The 21,831-nt window shown below is 52.5% G+C and overlaps 7 protein-coding genes across 7 annotated transcripts; 3 read left to right on the forward strand and 4 right to left on the reverse strand.

Annotated features, from left to right (window-relative positions):
* Positions 1–435: 435 nt before the first annotated feature.
* Positions 436–1,395, reverse strand: AYO21_03630 (hypothetical protein; the record flags this gene model as incomplete). Its single annotated transcript, XM_022653604.1, has 1 exon — positions 436–1,395. The coding sequence occupies one exon, from the start codon at positions 1,393–1,395 to the stop codon at positions 436–438; it is 960 nt and encodes a 319-aa protein (XP_022514128.1).
* Positions 1,396–4,464: 3,069 nt separating this feature from the next.
* On the reverse strand, positions 4,465–6,780 carry AYO21_03631 (hypothetical protein; the record flags this gene model as incomplete). Its single annotated transcript, XM_022653605.1, has 5 exons — positions 4,465–5,421; positions 5,471–5,653; positions 5,705–6,336; positions 6,391–6,554; positions 6,611–6,780. The coding sequence occupies 5 exons, from the start codon at positions 6,778–6,780 to the stop codon at positions 4,465–4,467; spliced, it is 2,106 nt and encodes a 701-aa protein (XP_022514129.1).
* Positions 6,781–8,719: 1,939 nt separating this feature from the next.
* AYO21_03632 (hypothetical protein) lies at positions 8,720–14,342 on the reverse strand (the record flags this gene model as incomplete). Its single annotated transcript, XM_022653606.1, has 2 exons — positions 8,720–9,290; positions 9,349–14,342. 2 exons carry the CDS (start codon positions 14,340–14,342, stop codon positions 8,720–8,722), a joined length of 5,565 nt encoding a protein of 1,854 aa, XP_022514130.1.
* Positions 14,343–16,014: 1,672 nt separating this feature from the next.
* Positions 16,015–16,968, forward strand: AYO21_03633 (ATP phosphoribosyltransferase; the record flags this gene model as incomplete). The annotated part of the gene is made up of 1 exon (XM_022653607.1): positions 16,015–16,968. One exon carries the CDS (start codon positions 16,015–16,017, stop codon positions 16,966–16,968), a length of 954 nt encoding a protein of 317 aa, XP_022514131.1.
* Positions 16,969–17,810: 842 nt separating this feature from the next.
* AYO21_03634 (hypothetical protein) lies at positions 17,811–18,864 on the reverse strand (the record flags this gene model as incomplete). Its single annotated transcript, XM_022653608.1, has 3 exons — positions 17,811–17,932; positions 18,249–18,676; positions 18,725–18,864. 3 exons carry the CDS (start codon positions 18,862–18,864, stop codon positions 17,811–17,813), a joined length of 690 nt encoding a protein of 229 aa, XP_022514132.1.
* A 482-nt stretch (positions 18,865–19,346) lies between these two features.
* On the forward strand, positions 19,347–19,814 carry AYO21_03635 (hypothetical protein; the record flags this gene model as incomplete). The annotated part of the gene is made up of 1 exon (XM_022653609.1): positions 19,347–19,814. One exon carries the CDS (start codon positions 19,347–19,349, stop codon positions 19,812–19,814), a length of 468 nt encoding a protein of 155 aa, XP_022514133.1.
* Positions 19,815–20,648: 834 nt separating this feature from the next.
* Positions 20,649–21,826, forward strand: AYO21_03636 (hypothetical protein; the record flags this gene model as incomplete). The annotated part of the gene is made up of 3 exons (XM_022653610.1): positions 20,649–20,827; positions 20,892–21,742; positions 21,792–21,826. The coding sequence occupies 3 exons, from the start codon at positions 20,649–20,651 to the stop codon at positions 21,824–21,826; spliced, it is 1,065 nt and encodes a 354-aa protein (XP_022514134.1).
* Between the last annotated feature and the right edge of the window lie 5 nt (positions 21,827–21,831).

Genomic DNA, 21,831 nt, shown 5'->3' on the forward strand with positions numbered 1-21,831 from the left:
CAAAGAGTGCTAAAAGTTTTTTTTTAATCCTTTCCGAGAGTGCTACAACCTCATTTTTACTCTGGGGTATGGCTCTAGGTAGTTCGATTCCAGCAGGCTACTTGTGTTTTTGTACAGACGTGTCGTGTGGCAGTTTCCATTCTTGGCATTGATTAAATTGTTGCCCTGCGCCTGCATACCTTTCATTCACTAGAAATGCATTCTCCAAGTATCGAAAATTCTCATCAGTCAAGAATGCTCGCAACCAAAGACTCCATTCTGCATTTGTATCTCGGACAGTCAAGGGTTCCACCAACGAGACGCCTGGATACAGGTTTACTAATAACACCGCGCGCTCTTTTCGACGCTTGCTCATGTCACCTGCTTAGTCTCTGACAACGCCGAAGCCGTGGCGAAGAACACTCCTCCACGAAGAATACTAACATGGGGCGGCAGTCAATAACCCTTCGCGGCCAACTCAGACTCTGTCCACTCCCACAATTTCTTAGCCAGTTCCGTATTCCGACTCTGGCTCGATCCACAGTTTTCCTTGCCCACCGGGATGTAATATGCGCCGTTGGTGACCTCCTGCCTCTTCCAGACGGCCGCCCAGAGTTGCGTCAGAGTGCCCTGCTGCACCGACAAGGTCCCCGCTGCGCTGTCGAAGAATTTTAGAAATCGGCCACCGAAGTCGTTCTGGTCAAATATGACGTTGGCCAAATTCGTCTCGACGCGGCCTGGGTGGAGTGATACCGAGAGAATCTCTGGGTACCGCCTTGCGAGCTCCCGTGCATGCAGGACGTTGGCCAGCTTCGACTGCCCATACAGTCTTGTGGGCCCGAGCGACTGCATGGTCGTTTTCAACTGATCGAAATAGATTCCGGCGCCCCAGGCCATGTTGTGTCCATTGGACGAGAGATTGATGATGCGCACGTCCGACCCCGGTTTCGATGCGGTACTTTGCATGAGCGGAAGCAGGAGGCGCGTCAAAAGCGCGTGGCCCATGTGATTGGTCCCGAATTGTATCTCATAGCCATCTTCCGTGAGGCCATGTGGGTGCGCCATGATGCCGGCGTTGTTGACCAGAGTGTCAAGCCTGTCATTTTCCGAGATGACTTGGTCTGCTGCTCTCTTGACGGACGCTAGCGAAGACAGGTCCAGTTGCAAAAACTTGACATCCGCGTTCGGCGCTGCTTGTGAGATATCCTTCATAGCGTCGTCATACTTGGTCTGCGATCGAGCGGCCAAATAGATCCGCTGTGGGTAATGCTTTGCCAACTGCAAAACCATCTCTTTACCGCATCCACTGTTCCCTCCTGTTACAACGATCACCTTTCCCGCCAACTCATGAATGTCATTGTCCGGATTAAAGTTGTGAACATTGTCTAGAGGATTGAGGAAGCCAAGGAGGTGCATAGCTGGACGGATGTGGGAATTTTCAGATGCTAGTGAAGTGCGTGCTCTGATAGTAGTCTGCGGGACATACCAAGGAGAGAACGAAGCTTGTTCCATGGAAGATGGCTGTCTTTATCAACCTCTCCTGACCCTATGCACCGTGCAGGCGTTGAATAGAACAATATGGAGTTCGGCCGTGTTTGTGCGGATCGGACGGTGATTTCCCCGATTCTCGTATTTCAATCTCGCCAATCAAAGGGCTTCGATCAGGAAATTATGGTTGCCTAGCCAGATGTCATGCGGCAGCAATGGAACTCACAGAAAATGGACCAGTGCGGACAAATGCCTTGTACTGATCTCCTTGCAGGTGAGTCTGTTGGCAGTGACAAAAGAAGTAAACAACCACAAAATTATTGGAAGTCACGTTGACGCCATGGGTTTGGGCATTGCATACCTTCCTACCGAGCACTTCGCACACAAGAAATTCCCCCCGTTCTTTCCTTTTCAGGCATCCACTTTGAGAGCTGCAGGCGGGGGTTTCCTCGCTGGAAGGCTCCTCGCTAAGATGTCGACCGTCGTCCATCCGCGAGATGTACCAAAGTGAACCACCGCTCGAATCTCAAGATGGCGTCTGTATCTTCCTCAATCTCCCTCGACTGGGGATGACTAACAGCCTCAAGAACAGCTAGTCAGAAGCAGCGAGACTGTCGCACCGTCTGACATCCCTTTCGTCGCCGCAGCACCAATCAAAGGTGAAATATTCGTCACTCTCAGACTAGCTGCACGGCCTGGAAATCCTCTTCCGCTATCCAATGCCCTCCCTCAGCCTATTGAGACATCTTTTTCATACAGTAGAAGAGCATCCACTCGCTCCAAGAGGACGAAGCACTTCGGACACTTTCCTGTGTTTGCATACAACATTCATGAAGTTCGTGCACGAGGTTGACGTCAACGACCTCTTCCCCATCCTTTGACGCTTGTCCTCTGGCCATGCAAGAGAGAGCCTCCGTGGCCGAGCTTCGATTGGGGACACATAGCAGATATCGCACACAGCATGAAGAATTCAGACAAGCGCGGTTTCATCCTCGGGAGCACCCCTCCTTGGCCAGTCATATGGGGAGCGAGAGACCATTATTCTGGCATCATGCCGCTTTCAATCTCTTTGCCTGCTGGAGGTTGGCCTCAATGTCACGTCTGCTGCTGGGTGTGTTCGAGATCGCTGGCTGGCACAAGCTGGTCCGTGCACTGGTCTCGTTACCTTTTGAAGCAATGCATAATCAGGCACTATTGCAGAAAAGACGGGAGGATATTGTGCTAAAGTCCTCGAGCAAAGATTCAACAGAGCGGTTGGGTGAAGGCTACTCGTAGGAATGTGGACAGATGAAAAGGCTGAGGGTGCGGTAGAGATCTGCAAACCACCAGATCTGTGGAGCTGACGGCTGGAGTTTCGAGATCGAGTGGTTCAGTACGAGTCAGTTGGCCGGTCACGTGGCTGATAGACCGTGCCGAGTCCGTCCCACTTTATTCAAAAGCCGAACAGGATCGGCCAAAGGCGAATGGCGAGTGGCTCATTGTTAATTCCCCACTGGCCAACTATCGGCCGATCCACCATCAACTGGTCGACTGCCGTCAATCCAACTTCGTCCATCATCCTTCCATCTACCCTGGCGGCGGCGGAGGTGGTGGCGGTGCTTCTCCTCCAGATTGTCCGCAAGGTGTTGAGGAAAACCACCGGAATGTCCCACCAGACGAGACGAGGGAGCACGGCTCTACGGAAACAGTCGTAAAATTTTTTTCCATCCTACAAACCTGCACAGGACCGAAATAATTGACCACCGGTTGGCGTCGGTACCCGACTGGTCCCAACAACAACAATCACAGTGTTACGGTTAACCATTGTTGGCTAAAAGATCTCTGTGTCTCTCCCCCCCGAATTCCCCTACTTGTCCAGGTCCACCAGTCCTTGTCCCCGAGCCCGAATGCCGCTTGGATGATTACAAAGGAGGTACGAGGTAACTCGTACTGCTACGATATACTGTGTACTAGCTAGTAGTAGTGTCTCGCCTTGAACCGGATCCTCCCCCGCGCACGGGCCACAGACAGACAGACAGACACCTAAAGGTCGTACCTAAAAAATCATACGATCGGAAAATGCCCTCGTACCGCTACCGATGACTTATCCCACGCGGCCAATCATCACAAGCATTGACCACGCAAAGATTCGCCTGTGTCTCTCTCTCGCTTTCTCCAAATGCCGGCTCGAGGAAAAAAAATCGGTTCAAAATTTGCCGCCTCTGTTCCTTTCACAATGGACTTGCACTGGCTGGTTTCTTGGTTCGAGGATATCCTCGCTTTGGTTCTTCGGCCGCAAAGTCCCATCTCAGGAAAAAAATAATTGCACAATGGCAATGGCAATGGCGTGGTTTAAAGTTTCAATGGGATGGGCCACTTGGGCCAACTGGCGGCCTCTCCACCTCGAAAGCCGTTCAGCGCCCATGAATCATGCTAGCGACAAGGAAACTAACTAGCTGAGAGTTTTTTTGATCGCGAGCTGAGATTTCGACACCCCACTGCGCACAAAGGGCACCACTGCACCATCGCCCACCCAGCTGGGCGGTTGTTTTCCACGTATTATTACCTACGCCCGTACTCAAAAGAGCTTTGCCCGATCCGAACCTCTCCGCCGTCTTCTCGTCGGATCTCAGATTGCTTTCTTGCTGAATCTTGTGCCAGGCAACACACAGTTCACTCGTCTGTCTCGGGCAAATGATCCACTCTTGTTTGTGCTCCTCCCTCGTTTCTTCCCATACCCACATCCTCTTGACTTCTAAGCACTCCACTTGACATAAGTCTGGGCATGGCCATGCCTGGCCAGCTGGACTCTGGACATCGCGGTCGGTACTGATTGCATTAACATGTACTTTTTTACGTAGACAACTATGTGCATCAATGACAACGAAATCGCTCAAATGGCTTCGTAGCTTCGGCAAACATGACTCAATCATGCCCACACATAATTTCTCCTCGACTCCGCGCTTGTTCGTTGTTTCAAAGCCATAACCACTGTAAAACACTGCTTCCCATGGGGTATCAAAGCCCAAAGTTGACAATCATCAGGTCTGCTCCGACCATCACCTGCATCCAATCCACGTCGAGACTCTGTCCAGTATTCATGAACCGCTCATTTTGCTTTTCGTACACGGCCGCCAGGACTTTGCGTGTCGTCATGGTGTTGCGACCAATGCTGGTTTTCTCCATCTCGCGGAGCAGGTCCACCGCATGCATTCGATGTGCTCCGTCCGTGGCGACGAACCCGGCCATAAACACGGGAAAAACAAGGTACCGGCAGTATGACCGATCCTCTGCAAGCGCTCTGCTAGTCATCTGCAAGATCTGACTCGAGGCCACTGCGATTTCCGTATTGTAGTCTGGAGACGTGTCGAGTCGTTGGCCGGGCCACATGGACGTGTGTGAGTAGATGATACATGCTCTGTACAAGGAGGCGGCGTGCTCGTACAGCTGTTTCGGGCGGATCGGAAAACTATCCACCTCTTGATTGACCATCATCACCGCCGGTGTCACCCACAGCTGGCGCAACGCTTCCTGGAGCTCGAATATTCGGCTTTGGCGGACCCGGACAATTTGGTTCCGCTGTAGGACATCCGCGCCGTCGAATGTAATGTCGCTGCGAAACTCGCGTGCGAGCAGCGCCAGTCGCATGGCAAGGATACTCACCTCGTAATCGAGCTGTAGGATCGTGGGAAGAACTTGTACCTCGTCGGCATACAGGACGCTCGAGCCGTCGAGGCCAAGAGGGTACAGGTGGAAGCTTGGAGAAGGGATAAAATCGTTGTTCAGTAAGGATTCGACGTATCCTCCACTACCTGCACCACTGAGTAAGGCGTCGAGGTCAATGTTACAAATCCACCAGACAACAAATGGGAATACCTCGCCGTCTAACGCTTCGCGTCGTAACAGCGAAATTTGCAAAAGGGTCAGCAGGTGTTGCGACCACAGGTTCGAGTGCTCGGCTTCGGCGGCCGCGATCTGTCACAGATTAGCACAGCACGATGTCGGTGCAAGTATTTCGACGAACCTCGTAGACCAGTAACAGGAAGTGGGTTAGAAAAGCACCATCGGACGCCAAGTCGTTCGGTCCTCGAAGAGTGGACTGCAATGCTGGCAAAGCTTGCTGATAATGTTGAAGGGCATCGAGCCATTCTTTCCCTTCTTGTACCGCCACACTCAAGGCCGCGACAGCCATCATGGCGTGGTGCAGCTGTAACAACGGATCAGCAGAGCTCACGACCTTTCCAACAAGACCACGTACCGGAGGAAAGCTGCTGGCGGCATGTTCCATGATGGTCACGCTCGATCGTACCATACCATCTCTTTGGTCAGGCTCTGCCGGGACCAAGTGTTTCCAAACGACCTGTCGGAACTGTCGAAGGTATCTAGCTTCTTGACCTACTGTCGACGACTCGGTCATGAAATCGGAGTCTTCGCTGAGGACAGCTTCATCCTGGTCCTCAATCTTGACAACCGCCTCGTCCTTGATTATTGCATGTCGGGCCGTCGGGGATATAGGTGAGCGAGCCCGGTTGGAGCTGAAGGTGCCGCGTCGTCTAACATCTTGGAATCTAGGCAACACAACCGTGTTGGGGTCCCCTGAGACTGGAATGACTTCGGCGGCCTGTTCGCGACCAAGGCTACTACCGAGTGAAGTGGCGACGGAGCCTCGACGGGGAGGGAGCAGAACTTCTCGTTTGACATCTAGATCATCGTTGTATTCTGGGAGATGTTGAAAGCTGTTGGGGTTGACGACGACGTTGTAGGTTCCGGGACTCGACCTTCCTGCCTTCTTCTCACGCTCCTCGTCTGTGGTTAGGTTGGCAAAGGGCGGGAGATCGTCCACCTCGGCAGATCCAGGGCTGTTTTCGGTCGGCGCAGGCGAATTTGCAGCTACAGGACAGAGATTAATGCAATGCTTCGGGCGGTTGTGAGAGAAGAACTCACGATCCCACACTGGACTTGCAGTGATGCTGACGTCCTGCATGCGTTCCAAAACTCGAGAGGTGTCATTGCGGAAGGAGATGCGCGGGTTGAAGTCGCAATTGAGGTTCAGGCGAGCACAGGGACCGCAGATGGGTTTTGTTTCGTCGCATTTGACCTTGCGTGAGCTTTTTTGCACGATTAATATGGGAACGCGACAAAAGGGTTTGGGTGGACAACTCACCGACACGTCCAACAGCCACTCCTCGACCGTGGAGGTAGGCGGGAACGCGGAGGGACACTAGGGCCACTGCGGCTGGAACTTGCCGAGGAAGATTGGTCTTCTTTGGGCGCAATCACAGGCAAGCGCAGTGGCGGTCTTCTCAAGGCCTCCCCTCGCTTGTCGACTGGCATTACCAGTGTTGTGGTAGTGATCATGAAGGATGTTTGCGCAAATTAATCGAGGGGGGACGACGGCGCAGGACTGGTTTCAAGGGCAACGACGCATGTCAGGCAAACATGCATTAGTGTCCCAATCCTCAGCTTCCAACCCGCCCGTGTGGCAACAAAGGAAGAGGCAAGGCTTAGAATGGAGGAGGATTCGAGACGGGCGACGCGCGCTGGAGGAGATAAGGCAGACAAGCAAACGTCACAACGAGGAAGACGATCCAATGCAGTACCTTGGCCGCGAAATAAGTCGTGGTTCCAGACCCGGGTCACTGTGACATGCTCGAGGAGAAGGGGGAAAGGACAAATGGGTATTGTGGAAAAAAAAGTTGTTCGAGGAACGGAGGATGTTGGATTGAAGAACAAAACGATACATCCCTGGTCCCTTCTCATAGTCGATCAGGAAATGGTATGGTCGGGTTTGTTAGTTTGAGGCAATCGCGATGTCATTGTGCGCAACCCAACTTCCCCTGGTCACCAGGACTGATTGGAGTCCCACCAGAAGGTGCAGGAAAGGGCTGCTTCCGGCATCGAGGGATAGATCCATCCTGCAGGGCTAGTTGATAATTTTCGAAGCTGAGAGGCAACGGGGGAGGGAAGCATCGCGGTGACGGGCAGCAGCGCAGGCGAGCAAGGTTCACATGGGGCCAGGGTAAGAGGATCGGGTGTCTTTTGGCTCGAGTGATGGGAGTGGACAGTGGAGAGTCAAGGCCATACGAGATGGTGTTCTGGTTCCATGGCAGCATAGCAAAAGAGCGGGTCCAACGGAAAAACCTCCCCGGAACGGAAAATCAGTAAAACCGAATGATCCACCGGGTGCAGTGCTGATTGGTGGCTTCATTGGCCGGCTGCACCACGAAATCGAGAAAGGGTGGGGAGCTGCGGCCACCAAAATTTTCCATGGTGCAAAAGGTGGCGCCCTCCCCTGCGCCGTTTTTTCTCTCACTCTTGCTGCGCCTTTTGCAAGCCTTTTTCTGGTTTTGTTTACCTCTCTGGTACATAGTACAATCCATCGTCGCTCTTTGACCGCCTGACTCTACTTTTCTCTCGGCGTTGTTGTTGCGTAACTCTTCTCGAGATGGCATAGAACGGAATTTTGTTCATCCGGCAGAACACCTTTTCTCTAGTGTATGGCCCCAGCAAGAGGGGCCAAGCGGGAAGTCGATTCCCCATCGGAGTCCACGAACTCGTTCTCGAAATCCCAATTTTCCTTCTACCCTTCTCCGTCTGCTCCGTCTTTCGTCCTGGGTGACCAGCGAAAGGGGGGTCCCCAGCGGGAACAACTTGATCACCTTTCTGTTTCAAAAGCGCCACCCACTCCGCTTGCTCATCCTTGTCCAAAATCCCTCGCCTCCCTTTCCTTGGGCATCAACACATGGATAGTCAAGGCTAAACATCCAAAGTCCTCGAAAGTACTAAACCGAGCTGAAAACCCATGTGTCGCCGAGTTCGAGATTTGACTTTTGTGGAGTAGCTGTCCACAATACGAGTGATTGTTAAGAGATGGTACAAGTAGAAGCACTAAACCACCCCACTGGCCTGCATCCGCATGTGGGAGGTCCACGGATGCTGTAAGAAAAACGTGGCAGATGGCTCTAGTCCCTGTACTCGTAGACACTCTGCTCCAATGATACAAAACTTCGAACGGACCCTTGATTCGCGCACCTGCGGGAACAAAGGAGAGGGGGAGCTGCACCCGACACACCGATAGATGCCGGGATCAGTGGTCCGTGCACCATGATCAGCCCTATGGTAACATCGACCGTCCCATGGCGTGAGGTTGTCCCAACAGACTGGCACCGGGAGCAGCAAGGTGAATCGCCATGGACCGAGGTCGGAATTCACACCCGTTGCTCTAAAGAGGAAGGTCCCAATGCCGGGAGTGCTGCATGACGACAAAACAAAATTACTGGTCTCGTCTCAGGGTATCTCGAGCGCGTCCGATTTCTTCACGTAAAGGCCTCGACCGTTCTTCGACCAGCCAGGGGTCGAGGATCGCCGCTAAGGCGGCCGGATCATGCAGGCCTTGCTGGGCCATGGCCAGGGCTAGGTCTGCACGTGATTTCCTCGCACGTTCCGGTTCTCGCCAAGGCTCTGGAGGACAGGCGAGCACCGCCATGACCAGTGGCTGAAATGGCTCAAAAGCCCTTCGACCGTCCAACTCCGAACCCTCCCGCGCCGACGACCGTGGTGCTGAGGCCGTTGCCAAACCTGAGGCTGAGTTAATTGTGTCGTCAGGACCGTCGACGTTATCATCACCACCATCGGACCCCTCTGATTTGAGCCTACTTGTATTGACCACAAAAAATTTTGCACCGTCGTACAATGCAATGTCGAGCTTGCTTGATCGAATGGTCTGTGCTTTCTGCACAATCTTCATCGCCGAGTCCAGACTCTCGGTCTGCATGTGAGTAGAAAGGATCTTGAACATGCAAGAGACAACCGCGGCCACGGTCGCTTCCAAAACGATCTGTTCGCTGTGTTCTTACTGTTAGTGGCAAGTCTATGCACGGGTGGATAGCGGGGCTGTCTCACCGGTTCTTCAGGGGCTCCCCGTTAGCCTCGTCCACTTCCATGGCATCCTGGTCCGTCAGCTCCTCCATCAACTCCACCAAATAAGGCAGCATCTCGTGGTCAAGGTCCAGATCTTTTCGAGCGACCGCGAACTCTCCAAGAGCCTCAATGGCGTGAGGTCGGTAAGAAACGTTGGTCCTCTTGGCCTCGCGAATTGCAATCTTCTTCATCTGCTGACTGGCCTGGCCGTTTGACCACAGTGATTGAGCCTCGCGTACAAACTTGGGATACACCTTGATAATTTCTTCTTTGCCATCCCAAGTTTTACCTTCCAGGGCCGCCTGCATCACTCCCCAGACTAGAGATGCCTCGCTGTCAGGATATTTCCCCTGCACTTCCATCGACCCTACCAATTCAGCAACAGCTAACGAGCAAGCTTGCTTGATGGGCCACATTGGAGATCCAATATGTGTCGAGATGAGTCCCACAATCTCGGTGAGATAGAGATTGATGGACCGCGAGCCACCGATGTTCTCCTTCCAAGGGATATCGAACCGCTCCCTGACCTCCTCGTCGGTGTCCCGTCGGCCGATGAAGGCAAACGGGAGAAAGGTGGGAGCAAATTTCATAAAGACGTCATTTGCAGCCTTGGAAATCGCTTGGATGATTTCGCCGGCCACAGCACGATGGCTCAGTTCCTGTGACTCGAAATACAACTTTTGCGCGTACTTATTGGTAGCCTGGACCTCCTTGTCCGAGGCCAGTCTCATCAGATAGCCCAAGGAGGTGCTAAAGGCTACGCTGATGGTAGAGTTGCGATCGAGGATGTGTTTCCGGGTCAGTTGGCTAAATTTGTCTGCGTATGGTCGAAAAGCGGTGGGATGGCGGACGACTAGTGTGGTCATGACTTTGCTGAGACCAACTTTGGATGGCAGTCCGATCGCTGCTCGATACGCCTGTGCAAGCCGTTGCATGGCGTCGTCCATTACAGCAGAATGGCCCTGATTGGACGAACTGGCTACAACTCCTTGCATGGTATCGGGGTCTTCATTGGATTCAGGTGTCATGGTAACACTCTCCAGACACTCCTCGATTGCTTCTGTGACCGGAGACGCGTTGATACTCGATACTCTCATGTTGTCTAGTTTCTCAGCCGTCAGCCCGTACTTGTCGGCATTCAAATGCAAATAGTTGATGCTCTCGTGTTCAAGAGAGCTCAGAGAGAGAACAAGAGTCTCCAAAATTGTTGGTGCAAAAGGCCGCAGAGATTTCGGAGGACATTTCTTCACAACCTCCAGCAGCGTCACAATAGCATACTGTTGCACCTCCTTGGCCGCCCCGCTGTCCATTTGTTGCAGCAAAAAAGGCATGGCGTGGTTGAGCATGGTTGCAGAGCGCTTCGAATTCCCCTCCCCAATCTCCAGGTTACGTATCAGCATACTTGTAAGTGTTCTGCACAGCTTCATGGCCGCCAATCGAACCGTCTCTTTGACATCGTCGAGGACTCTGAAAGCGACCTTCCATATCTCGTCGAGGTACTTTTCGAATATATCGACATCACGTCCCTGCACGAGATCAGAAATGGCTGCGCAGCTGGCCTCACGCGCCCGCCATTCTTTGCCTGACACAACGCTCTGCAGAAGATCCTCCATGATCAGATCAAAGTTCTCGGTGATGACGGCGTTGGGATCTTTGACGAGCGCTCGCCAGATTTCATTCATGGACCGCTGGACATTAGGGTTGGGATCGAATCGGTATCGGAACAGCTTGGGATAGAATTTCTTGTTCTCCGTCAGGTATGTGGAATCTGCCAGCACACGACCGAGCCCAAACCTTCCAAACGCAGCTCGACTTGACCAGATAGCATTGTTCGAGGCCAAATTCATGAAACGATACACTAAGCTGGGGTCTCCCATTTCCGTAGCAAGTCGGACGATGTCTTTGTAAGTCGTGACGGACTGTCCATTCTCGGTCGGCAACACACCAGGCTCGAACAGCTGCGTTTCTTCGTTGACGGTTCCGGACATTTTTGCATTGCTGCCCGTAAAACTTTGCACTAGGTCTCTAACCAAGTCATCTCGAAGTTGTTTATCACCACGTTCGTAAACAAGGCTGAGTCCCCTGGAGCCAGTCTCTTGGACGATTTCGTCGCGATCGTTCAGCAGCTTCGCAAATGCAGCTTGACATTCTCGCAGTCGCCCCATGACAGCGGGCAGTTCGCCACAGTACTGTACAATGCACAACAGCCAGATGGCAGCCGCCTTCCTTAGCGATGGCTTTGTGGTGTTACAATTCTCGAGGACCTTGTCGAGGACTGTTGTTAGCAGTTGTCCATCGACGTCGAATCCCGAAACATCGGTGTCGACATCCAGTTCTGTGAGCGTGGACAGCGATCTGAATCCGGCACAGGCAACGGCTAGGGTTTCTCCCAGAGTGAAATGGAACTCGGCTCGTTTGACTTCGTGCAGGCCCAGCAACCGATCGAGGAACGATTCAAAACGCGGGGAACTGGTACTACGGGCACGTAAGATGCCTAGCACAGGCCCTGCGGCTGAGACTGCTGTTTCGCTTTCTTTCTTGCTGTCTGTGATCAACTGAGTCAACATTTCTTCGTCGTCACATCCTTCGTCTGTTGGGGCGCACAGAAATAGTTGACGGAGTGACCTGTACGCAGTATCTTTGACCGACCTGTCAGAAGAAGTCTTGACAATCTCAAGAACAGCCTGCACCGTGGTCCGTAGTGTGTCGTCAGATGGCTGCTGCTTCAGCCTCAGCGATCGCCTGGTAAGGCAGAAACATGCGCGGAGGAGATGGCCTTGAATCTTCACCAATTCTTCTCCGACGGCCGTTCTCCAACGTTTGGCCTCGTTCAATTCGGCTTTGGCGACATCTTCGGCGTCCTCGCCCAGAGAAGCTAGAATACCAAAAACCCGGGCGGCTCGAAGCTGCAGGCCTGCGTTTCCTGCTAGACGTGCAGCCGCTTCCAGCCCTGCATCTTTGAAATGTGACAACAACCCAGTCGGGGCAAGAGACAAAAGTTCCAGAGACAGATCCAGGCATTCTCCAACTCCCTTTGTTGCACCATCTAATGCTGCGTGCACCAATGGTAAGAGTACATCACCGCTTAGGGTTTTTAGATACGACCGAATCCGCTGTCGGGCGTCTTGGTCATTGTTGACCAAGGCATCGATAGACTGCTTCCAGTCTGTCGATTCTTCAGGTACTAGTTCTGTCTCCTGGAGGGCTTCACAATGCAGGACGTTCCGACAAAATGTCACCGCAGCGACTACCACTGTTGCATCGGCATAGTAGCTCCTCTGCGTCGTGGCCGACTTGAAAAACCTCTCCACTAAAGCATCAAGCTTGGGGAGTTCCAGCCGTCGATTGTCAGAACTGGTGGTGAGGCGCAAATTCGAAGCATGCCAATAAGGATCTAACCCGCGAGCTCCTTCCTCGGCCACTTCTCTCCGACCGCTCGCCGAGGCCAGGGCTAGGACGTCGATAAAACGGGCATCCACGTCATTGAATGGTAGGCACTTGTTCGCAAATCGTACCGCCGGGTAGGTAGTGCTATTGACCGTGGGAAAGAAGTAGACGGGGTCTTCTTGGCCTGGTACTGCCAAGACGTTCCACAGGAAGAGGTCTTTGAGGCGCCTCGCGACTGAATCGTCGCCAACGCTAGGTAGAGCATTCATGATGCGGCCGATCGATTCTTCGATGCTACTTCTTATCTCGCGTGTCGTGTCACAACGGAGACTTGTGAAGAGCCATGTGATCAGGTCCACTGTGCGATTGTTGTCTGTGTGCTCGGCTTTGATTCCTGCCAGTAGGCCTATGCTCTCGTACGCCTTGGACCGAAGCTCCACCTCTGATGCAGTTGAGGCGTAGTCGCTGTTCATGGTCGGCCAGCCTTGCATCACGATATATTCTTTCAACAGGTCCTGAATGCGGTGACTGATATCTCCGGCGAGATGTTGACCGCCAACACGCACAGTCCAGGTGAGGTAGGAAAATAGAGCTGCTCGGAGCTTTGCCGCCTCGAGACCAGCGTTAGGTGCTTGGGTGAGTTGCTTTTCCACAATGTCCATGATTTCTGTGGTACGTTTGGTGGAGTTCTGGCTGCGAGACAATAGTCCGAGGATCCGTGTCTGTAGCTTGGGCTTGGACCGTCTGTAGAGGCTGAAGAGCAAGTCGACCGTCGATTCAGACTCCAAGTCGAAATCACATTGCTTGAACATAACGTCGCTCATATTTGAAGCCGAGGCATTTGGGTCAACAGACATGATGGTGGCGGGGATGAACCGTTGCCGATCGTTGAAGATGGAGGAGAACAGAAATTTCGCGATTGGTAAGACAACTTCTGAGCGGCGTCTGAAGTTCTTCTCGACGACAGGCTGGAAATCTTCGTCCCGAGCTTGAGCGGCGGAGTCCTTGGGATCGTAGAGCAAAAAATCGCCCAGACGGCTGACAAGCAGATCTGTCTGCGTAGCTGAGAGTGAGAATGTCCCTGAGAGAGCCAAATCTTCCTGGCTACCTCGCTCCGGAATCTTCCACCTCCTCAAAACTTCCAGGAGAAAGTCGAAGGCGATAGCCCACATCTTCCGATCCGTGGCATCAAACGTTTCACTTCCGGGTATGGCAAACTGCAACACACCAGGCAGAGTTTCGATTCCCTGGTCAAGCTCCAACCGTGGAAGCCCTTGCTCGATGAACACTAGACAGAATCGCTTGACGAAGGCGTTGTCATTCTCGCGAAAGGTCTTGACCAACGCTGCCACGGGGAGTTTGATTGAGGGGTTGATCTTCAGCCGCTGGTTGATATACTGGCATACCTTGATCGCAAGGTTGCGGTTCTGAGGGGTTGGAGAAGCCAGCTTTAGTAGGAGAGCTGGGAGGAACTTCTGAAGAATGGTCTCCAGTTTCTCGTCTGTCGAGGCGGAGGCAATGCGCATCTCGAGTTGGGAGATCAGTTTGTATTCCCGCTCCGCGTCAGGAGCGGGCTGTTGGGCTGCCATGGTCGTCGTACTTTCGGAGGCTTGGACTAGGATACCCTTTGCATTGTCTGACAAAGTATCACAGCCTCTTGGAAGGAGCAATGATTCGATGAATTCATAGATGGTTGGGATGAAAACAAGAAGTGAGTTGGTATATCTGCACCTTCCTCGCCCACTCAAGACAAGAACGGCCGAATCTCAAAACCAGTCTAATTCCCACAGCGAGGCAACAGCACGCTCGTCATCAAGGCTTCCGGAAGACAACACTCCCTGGTTCTGTCAATCTCTAGGTTCTCGCCACGTCGACAGGTGAAGCCTTGACCTTCTTACTAAGGCGGCGAGGTTGCCAAGGCCGGATTTGGTTCGTCGATCATGAGTCGCACGAGCCTTACAAAACAGAGGTGATATCTCCATCAGAGGATGTAACGGACTAAAAATGGTTCTGGAACTGGTATTCCGCATGAAGCTATGTCACAGGCTCGCAAGATTACAACGAGGTCACCAGATTGGAGTTTTGGGGGTATCGAGTAGCCAACGCCGCTGCACACGCCAGTTCTGCAACCAAATTGCACGCGTCGAAGCGATGGTTTCGACAGAGAAGTCCGAGAAAGGAGTCCCGATTGTTTTAAATGGTTCTTGAGCACTTTTTAATCAGCGATCATGCCAAATGCATTTTACTGAAGACCCTTTCCAGCCCCTCCGTCGCTCGACCGAGGGTCTTTGTTCCCAGCGCCAGTAATACTGGAATCTCCCATGGCCACGAGACAGTAGGTAGTCGCGTCCTTCGAGGCATTGTCATTGTTTCCCACACTCGTCGAATTCGTCATTTCCATCCCCATATCCTTGAGCACTTCACATCTCCCTTCCGCCGCAAGCAATCATCTCAACCTTCTTGCTTCTCTTTCAGACTCGAGCAGGCACAGGATATCGTCGACTTTCACTGTATGCCAACGCAGAGTTGTTAGTGAGTTCTGCCAACAGATACATGTTGCGCATGCAATATTCTTCCGCTCAATCTCACGTACCTGGTCCCTTGACGTTTCGGATGATACTTCGGCTCGTGTCGTCCATAAATTCGACTCTCACTTGCGTGACACCACCTCGGGAGCCTGGAACACAGAAAGAGTAAGTAAAGACGACCAGCGGCAGCTACAGCAATATTCAGAGGTCGACAATTTGACGTACCTGTTCGGCCGAGGACTCGGGTGACTTTGACGAGTTTGACGGGGACTTTGCCGGCCGCATCCATCTTGAACTAGGCGATAGTATCGACTGGGACGGAGAGAAGAGGTTTGAAGGTGTAGATTCGCGGTGGCTCACAATTGATGTCCTGCAGGTTGGAAATTGAGCGGCGCCAAAAAGATGTCAAACGCAGTTGGGTGCAATGTGGGCGCAAACTCGCCAAGAATACCACCGGCTAAACGCCGGCCTAAATTTTTTCCGACGAGATGGTTTGACTCAATCCGTTCTTACAGCTATGGAGAAGCCGAAATGTTAGAGGTAAGTTGATCGGATTTGACACTCAAGAGGCACTCTGCTGTCCTACCATTGCCCTTCACTCTAGATCTTTTAGGGCTTCAGTTGTTCCTCTTGTCTCGCAAGGTAAAAAATTGAAGAGTTCATTTGAAAAGGACAGTTGGACATCTAAAGCAAAACAAAAGAGCAACAACCGGTAAACGTCGCCCACACTGCCATGGACCTCGTCAACCACCTCTCGGACCGGCTCCTCTTCGCGGTGCCCAAAAAAGGACGTCTGCAGGCCGCGACTCTCGATCTTCTGGCTGGATCGGACATCCAATTTCGCCGAGAAACCAGGCTCGACATCGCCCTGGTGAAGAATCATCCGCTAGCACTTATATTCCTACCCGCCGCGGACATTCCCACGTTCGTGGGCGAAGGACGAGTCGACCTTGGAATCACGGGACGGGATCAAGTTGCGGAGCATGACGCCCATCTTACGCTAGGTGAGGAATCCGGAGTGGAGGAAATCATGGACCTGGGATTTGGCAGGTGTAGACTGCAAGTCCAGGTCCCCGAGAAAGGTCCCATCCAGGATGTCAAGGACCTGGTCGGCAAGAACATCGTGACGAGTTTTACAGGTCTTGCCGAAGACTACTTTGCACGCTTAGAAGGTATGGGCGGCCGAAAGGAGAGCATAAATGGCACAGCTAGCCCGATCCCAAAGCTCAAGACGAAGATCAAATTCGTGGGCGGCAGTGTGGAAGCAGCTTGCGCGCTGGGCGTGGCAGACGGAATCGTCGACCTGGTCGAGTCCGGGGAGACGATGCGAGCAGCAGGCCTCAAAGCCATCGAGACGGTGGTCGAGAGCACGGCCGTCTTGATCAAGTCGAAATCCGTCTCGAACGAAGAACTTGTCAACAAGATCGCTGCCCGGATACGAGGGGTTATTACAGCACAGAAATACATCTTGTGTCAGTATAATGTGCCACGTGCCAAACTGGCGGAAGCCACCAAGATTACCCCAGGCAAGCGGGCTCCTACGATAACGGCCTTGGAGGAACCGGACTGGGTGGCCGTGAGTGCCATGGTTGAAAAGCAGCGTATTGCGACCGTCATGGACGAGTTGACGGGGGTAGGTGCGACGGATATTTTGGTCTTGGACATTGCGAACTCCCGGACGGGTTGACAAGGGGTTTACAGCAAGAGCAATTCAACGGCGCAAGTACATAGAGGAATGGTTCAAGACAGGTCACGGTTACGAGGATGGCACCCATAAAATTAAGGAGCGGAAGCCTCATTATGCAGGCAACGTGCGCAGGCGACGAGGCTCACGAATACCGACTGAACAGGCAAGAGCAATGCCAATAGAATATCAAATGACGATTCTAGAGAATGAACTCTTTGGCTAGGCGCAATCTCGACAAAGTCGATCTCGTTCAGGCATGCTGACTGGATGACATGCACACATAGAGTAGGGTTTCCTCACGGAATCGTCATTTGTTTGCTGCTTCCGGTCATTCTCGCCAACAGGCTAGGCTGCAGCTGTTAAATGTCGCTCTCAACAACCTCACCCTAGCCAGCGTAGAGGAAACGGGAGGTTGCTTTCCGAAACCTCGCCCAAGTAAACGTAGTGATCGCCCAATCAATTCGAACTTGATGACTTTCTCTCTTCCAGTGCTCAATAAAGTCAAGCATCGAATGACATCACGCTGTCGACGTTACTAAGCGACCACTTCCGGCTTCATCCAGCCACAGCCGCCCTTGTTCCCCCCGCCAACACGACACATTTCTATCACAGGATCCCCAGTTTCGGGGTCTGGGAATTGCTCAATCCCCAAGCACGCCCTATGTGAAATTCAGGGACAGCGCCTCAGCGCTTCTATCATAATCACCCACGTCAAGTCTGAAGCTACGGGTTCTCTGGCCATGTCGGCAAAGAAAAGTGGTCCGCTGCTCCACGATCCAGCACCTGTCGCCGAATCCCTTCTCAGCCGCTTGATTGTGGCACCGGTGCTGTTCATATCCTTTCTAATATCGCTGTTTCTCATCGATCGCCAAACGTACGGCAGCATCTTCGCCCGATCCGGCAGTCGCGATGGATATTATCATTCCCATCAGCGCAAATTGGCCAAACGAGAGATGGACGACGCCTTTCAGATGCGAAGCAAGGTGATCGCTGCCATGTTCATATTCAGCGCAGTCACCCTAGCTCTGCTTGCTTGGACATTGGAATCCGTGTGGAAAGGGTGGAGATATAGGGTATGAATATTTGCAGAGCTTGGGAAAGGCGACTCGAGATCTCGGCATTATCTCGTAGGGAATGTCGGATTGTTTCGAGAGATTGGAAAAGTTGTTTGTGAATTTCACTTCTCGGGGGCATCTTTTGGAAATCTGGTCAGCCGCCGACACGAGTTTCATAGAGGTATCATGGTGCACAGATGGGTTTGTTCTCATGGCTCAACTTACCTGGAAGTCTCTCAATGACATATTTTCCTCGGGCAACACTCATGATAGGGACTCCAGGCACCTTCCGAATGCGCCGCTTCAGATCTCTATCATTGGTAGCCACGATGTAGATCTTGTGCCTCATGACTCTGTCAACGATGCAGTCGTCGGCGTATGTGCCTTTATGGCCGCATTTTAGTCGCTCCCATCTTTCGTCCCTCGCTATCCGCAAGGCGATCCTATACTTCTGTCCAAGCTTTTCGAGTTCGGCCATCACGCAATCTGTGATGATTGGTATGCACTTTGCGTAGAGGCAGTCCATCATCGTCGACAACAACTCGAGTTTCTTCTGGACAGTGTGCGAGAGGAAATTCGTATCGACGAGGACATTGTAAGGCGGCACAAGGGCGGTATTGTACTGGAAGAACAGAGAAGATGATACTTGAGGCCTGCTTCCTTTAGTGGGTCTTCTGAACCGAGTATCTGAGATCACTCACGCTTCTCGTATCACATCGTCGTCTGATTTCTTCTTGGATTCGGCCGCCTTTCCAGTCTCTTGATTCTTCTTGAGGCGAGCATCCCGTTGGCCAATGATCTTTTTGACTTGGAACTTGCGTGTCTTCTTATGGACGCCCATGTTGAGCGAGTGACAAACTAGCTGTCTTGAAAATGTCGCGGTGTTGAGCACAAGAGAAAATTGTCGACTTAAGGCAACGGGCATAACAGCAAGCGAGAAAAGTTAAGGCCGGGACTAGTGGGTGCGATCCGATAAAAATCTCCCGCTTCTCAGCCACAATCGCTCACGTTATTGGTCTCCGGAGCACCTAACCTGACAGCGACTAGCGCATGCCAAAGCCCCAAAATAACAAAAAGAGGGCTCCAACTGGGCACGCTGTGACTTGTTAGGGGTGCCGAACCGTGACCCTGGGCGCCACGACTCTTCCATCTGAGACCTCTCACATCTTGTGCACGACGCCAAATCGTCACCCTTGCACTCTTTCAACCTCGACCTCTGACCTTATCCCCTCGTTACCGTTCTGCCACCAGTCCAAATCATTCTACGGTCCTGCAATACTTTTCGGCAGTATTATACACACGTCCCACGCTATAAGACACAACATGGTCACCAACTCCGCGCTTCCAACCCTTCCAGGCGGGTTCAATTACCCCCCTCCGACCGTCCCCCCAAAAGCCGGCGCCCCCTACCTCGCCAGTTCTAAACTGCCTGAAAACTTTGTCTTTATTGTTGTCGGCGCTGCGTTGGGCTTTGTGGCCCTCCTCATCATTGGCTGGCGGATTCTCATGTCGTGGTCTATAAATCGCAGTTTCAGACGCGACGCAAGCAGTGGAAAGGCAAGCGGCGCTGCTTACACACCCCTTGCAGACATTAAAAAGAACCCGGCAATACAATCCTCACACGATATGGCCGATTTGAGTAAACTGCCGCGGTCATTCTCGAGTGTGCCGTCACTGTTTTTCTCCCCTACAGCCGAAGTGGCGAAACAGACCCAGCGACCTACAAGCAGCCAACTCACACACCTGCCAGCTGGGCATTACCGCGATGCTTCGGATTCATATCGACGATGATTCTTTAAAACCAACATCTAAGCAGGAATATCCCGGTCATTTGGCTTAGGTTCGAGATTGTGGTTGGGTTGAATCTTGGAACAAACTGTCGAAGCTAAATTACCACACGCTATTCACGGCGCAGATCGGTGGCAGTTGCATGCGCCCAAGATCATTCTGGGCGGGCCAAACCGTCTTCACGGACGGACAGATACTCCTGAGACCAAGGGAGTGCACCAACGTCACCTTCACTCTCGAATTGTTCGTGGTAGAGCCGTGACGTCAAAGACTTCTATTGACCGTGGTTATGTCCTCGAATGTTTTATCCTGCGCAACATACCACAAATCAGGCCCAGCTACGTGGTCCCGGCCATTTACAGGGATTGGATTACTCGGGATACTGGGATTTTAGCGAGGCGTCTTTAGAGGGAAGGGGTTTGGTTTGGGTGGACCATGTTGGCATCAAATCGGAGGCGTTTTGGTATCGAGTAAATTGACATCCAAGACACTGTGCATATCCATGTCGGATGTAATATGACCGTCTTCCCAGCCTTGCCGCACTCTGCCAAAAGGTTTCCATTGCGATCGTTTGACAACGACACTCGTGGCCATGAAATGTGCACATCAGACGCCACGGCGCTCCGCCGTATCGATAATTCATACACGTCAGCCAATCGGAGTCTTTGATCGCTGACCCTTTTTTGCATTTTGGGGTATCTCTACTCGGTATTGCAAAGTTGGAGCTTCGTTTTATGTACATACATACAAACTCTTTTATTCCCTCTACAACTGTACTCAGAAATTCCTTTCGTCTCGTTGAGCCTGAATCTGCCGCTTTATCTGTCTGTCACAACAATGCCTCTCCCTCGAGGAGTCTCTCTACGGCACATGCAGGCACTTCCCACCGGTCGCTCACTGCTCCGACCCCAACGGCGCTGGGCGCGGGTCCACGATGTCCGCTTCGTAACGACACATCGGGATCAAGAGAAGATTTTAGACCGTTATAGACATAAGCTGGAGCAGAAGGCAAAGGAGTAAGTTTGCCACGCAGGTGGTTCCAAAGCTGCGGCGCTGTCGATAGACGGCACTTGATGGCAGTGGCTGTTATCTTGTGCAAATAAAGCTGACGGCTGTGTTGGCATTCAGAGAAGGACATAATTCCATATTCTCCCTCACGGAGGCGTACAAGGATAAGATAGAGGACTACAAGCGGGCAGCCAATGCCACATATTCATCTGCACCCACAGGCCAGAGCCAGCAAGCACAACAATCTCCATTCCCACAGCCTCCGCCTCCTCCAACACCTACACAGCAACCATTATCTCCTGCGAGTCAGCCACAAGAGAAATCTTCCGCCCCCAATCAATCATCTGGCGCCCCGGGAATAAAGCCTCTCTCCTCATACCTTGACCTCGACAAAGTGTCTTCTCTCTCTAACAAAGAGGTGGAATACGTCTGGCGGGTTCGGCATGCAAACGATCCGTTGTCGCTCTGTGCCGCCATACCATTGGAAACATACAATCGCATCTACCGCACCGCATTGAAACACCCACAATTTGTCCTTCCCTTACCTCGCCCGGCAGCTGAAGATGGCAGCGGCGACATAAAACAATCAGCCGACGGATTTCAGGGTGACGAACAACGGTCTGCTGCGGATATTCATTTCATGCAATGGGGATTCCATCCTCCTGCCGGCGTTCCCCCGACTCCAGGTGTAAAAACTGCAAATACCCACACGAGCACCGTGATCTTCACGCACTTGGCTGCCTTCAAGCTTCACGGAACCTATGCTCAGCCGCATACGACGATCACCCACTACCTCGATCTCGCCGACTCGCACGGTCTGGTGTTGCTAAGCGGATCTGTTGTCAAAGGGCGCGGGTTGAGCGTGGAAGAAGGCCGTTGGCTTTTGATGTGCCTTCAGAAATTCTATGACTATGAAGGTCACGGTGGGGGCGTTGGACGTGAAAAGCGCCAAGGGCTTTTGGAGAAATTCAGCAAAGGCGACCAGGGATTCAATCTGGAAGAGTTGATCGAC

The sequence above is a fragment of the Fonsecaea monophora genome (assembly GCF_001642475.1).
Source record: "Fonsecaea monophora strain CBS 269.37 chromosome Unknown Scaff18, whole genome shotgun sequence".
Lineage (NCBI taxonomy): Eukaryota > Fungi > Ascomycota > Eurotiomycetes > Chaetothyriales > Herpotrichiellaceae > Fonsecaea > Fonsecaea monophora.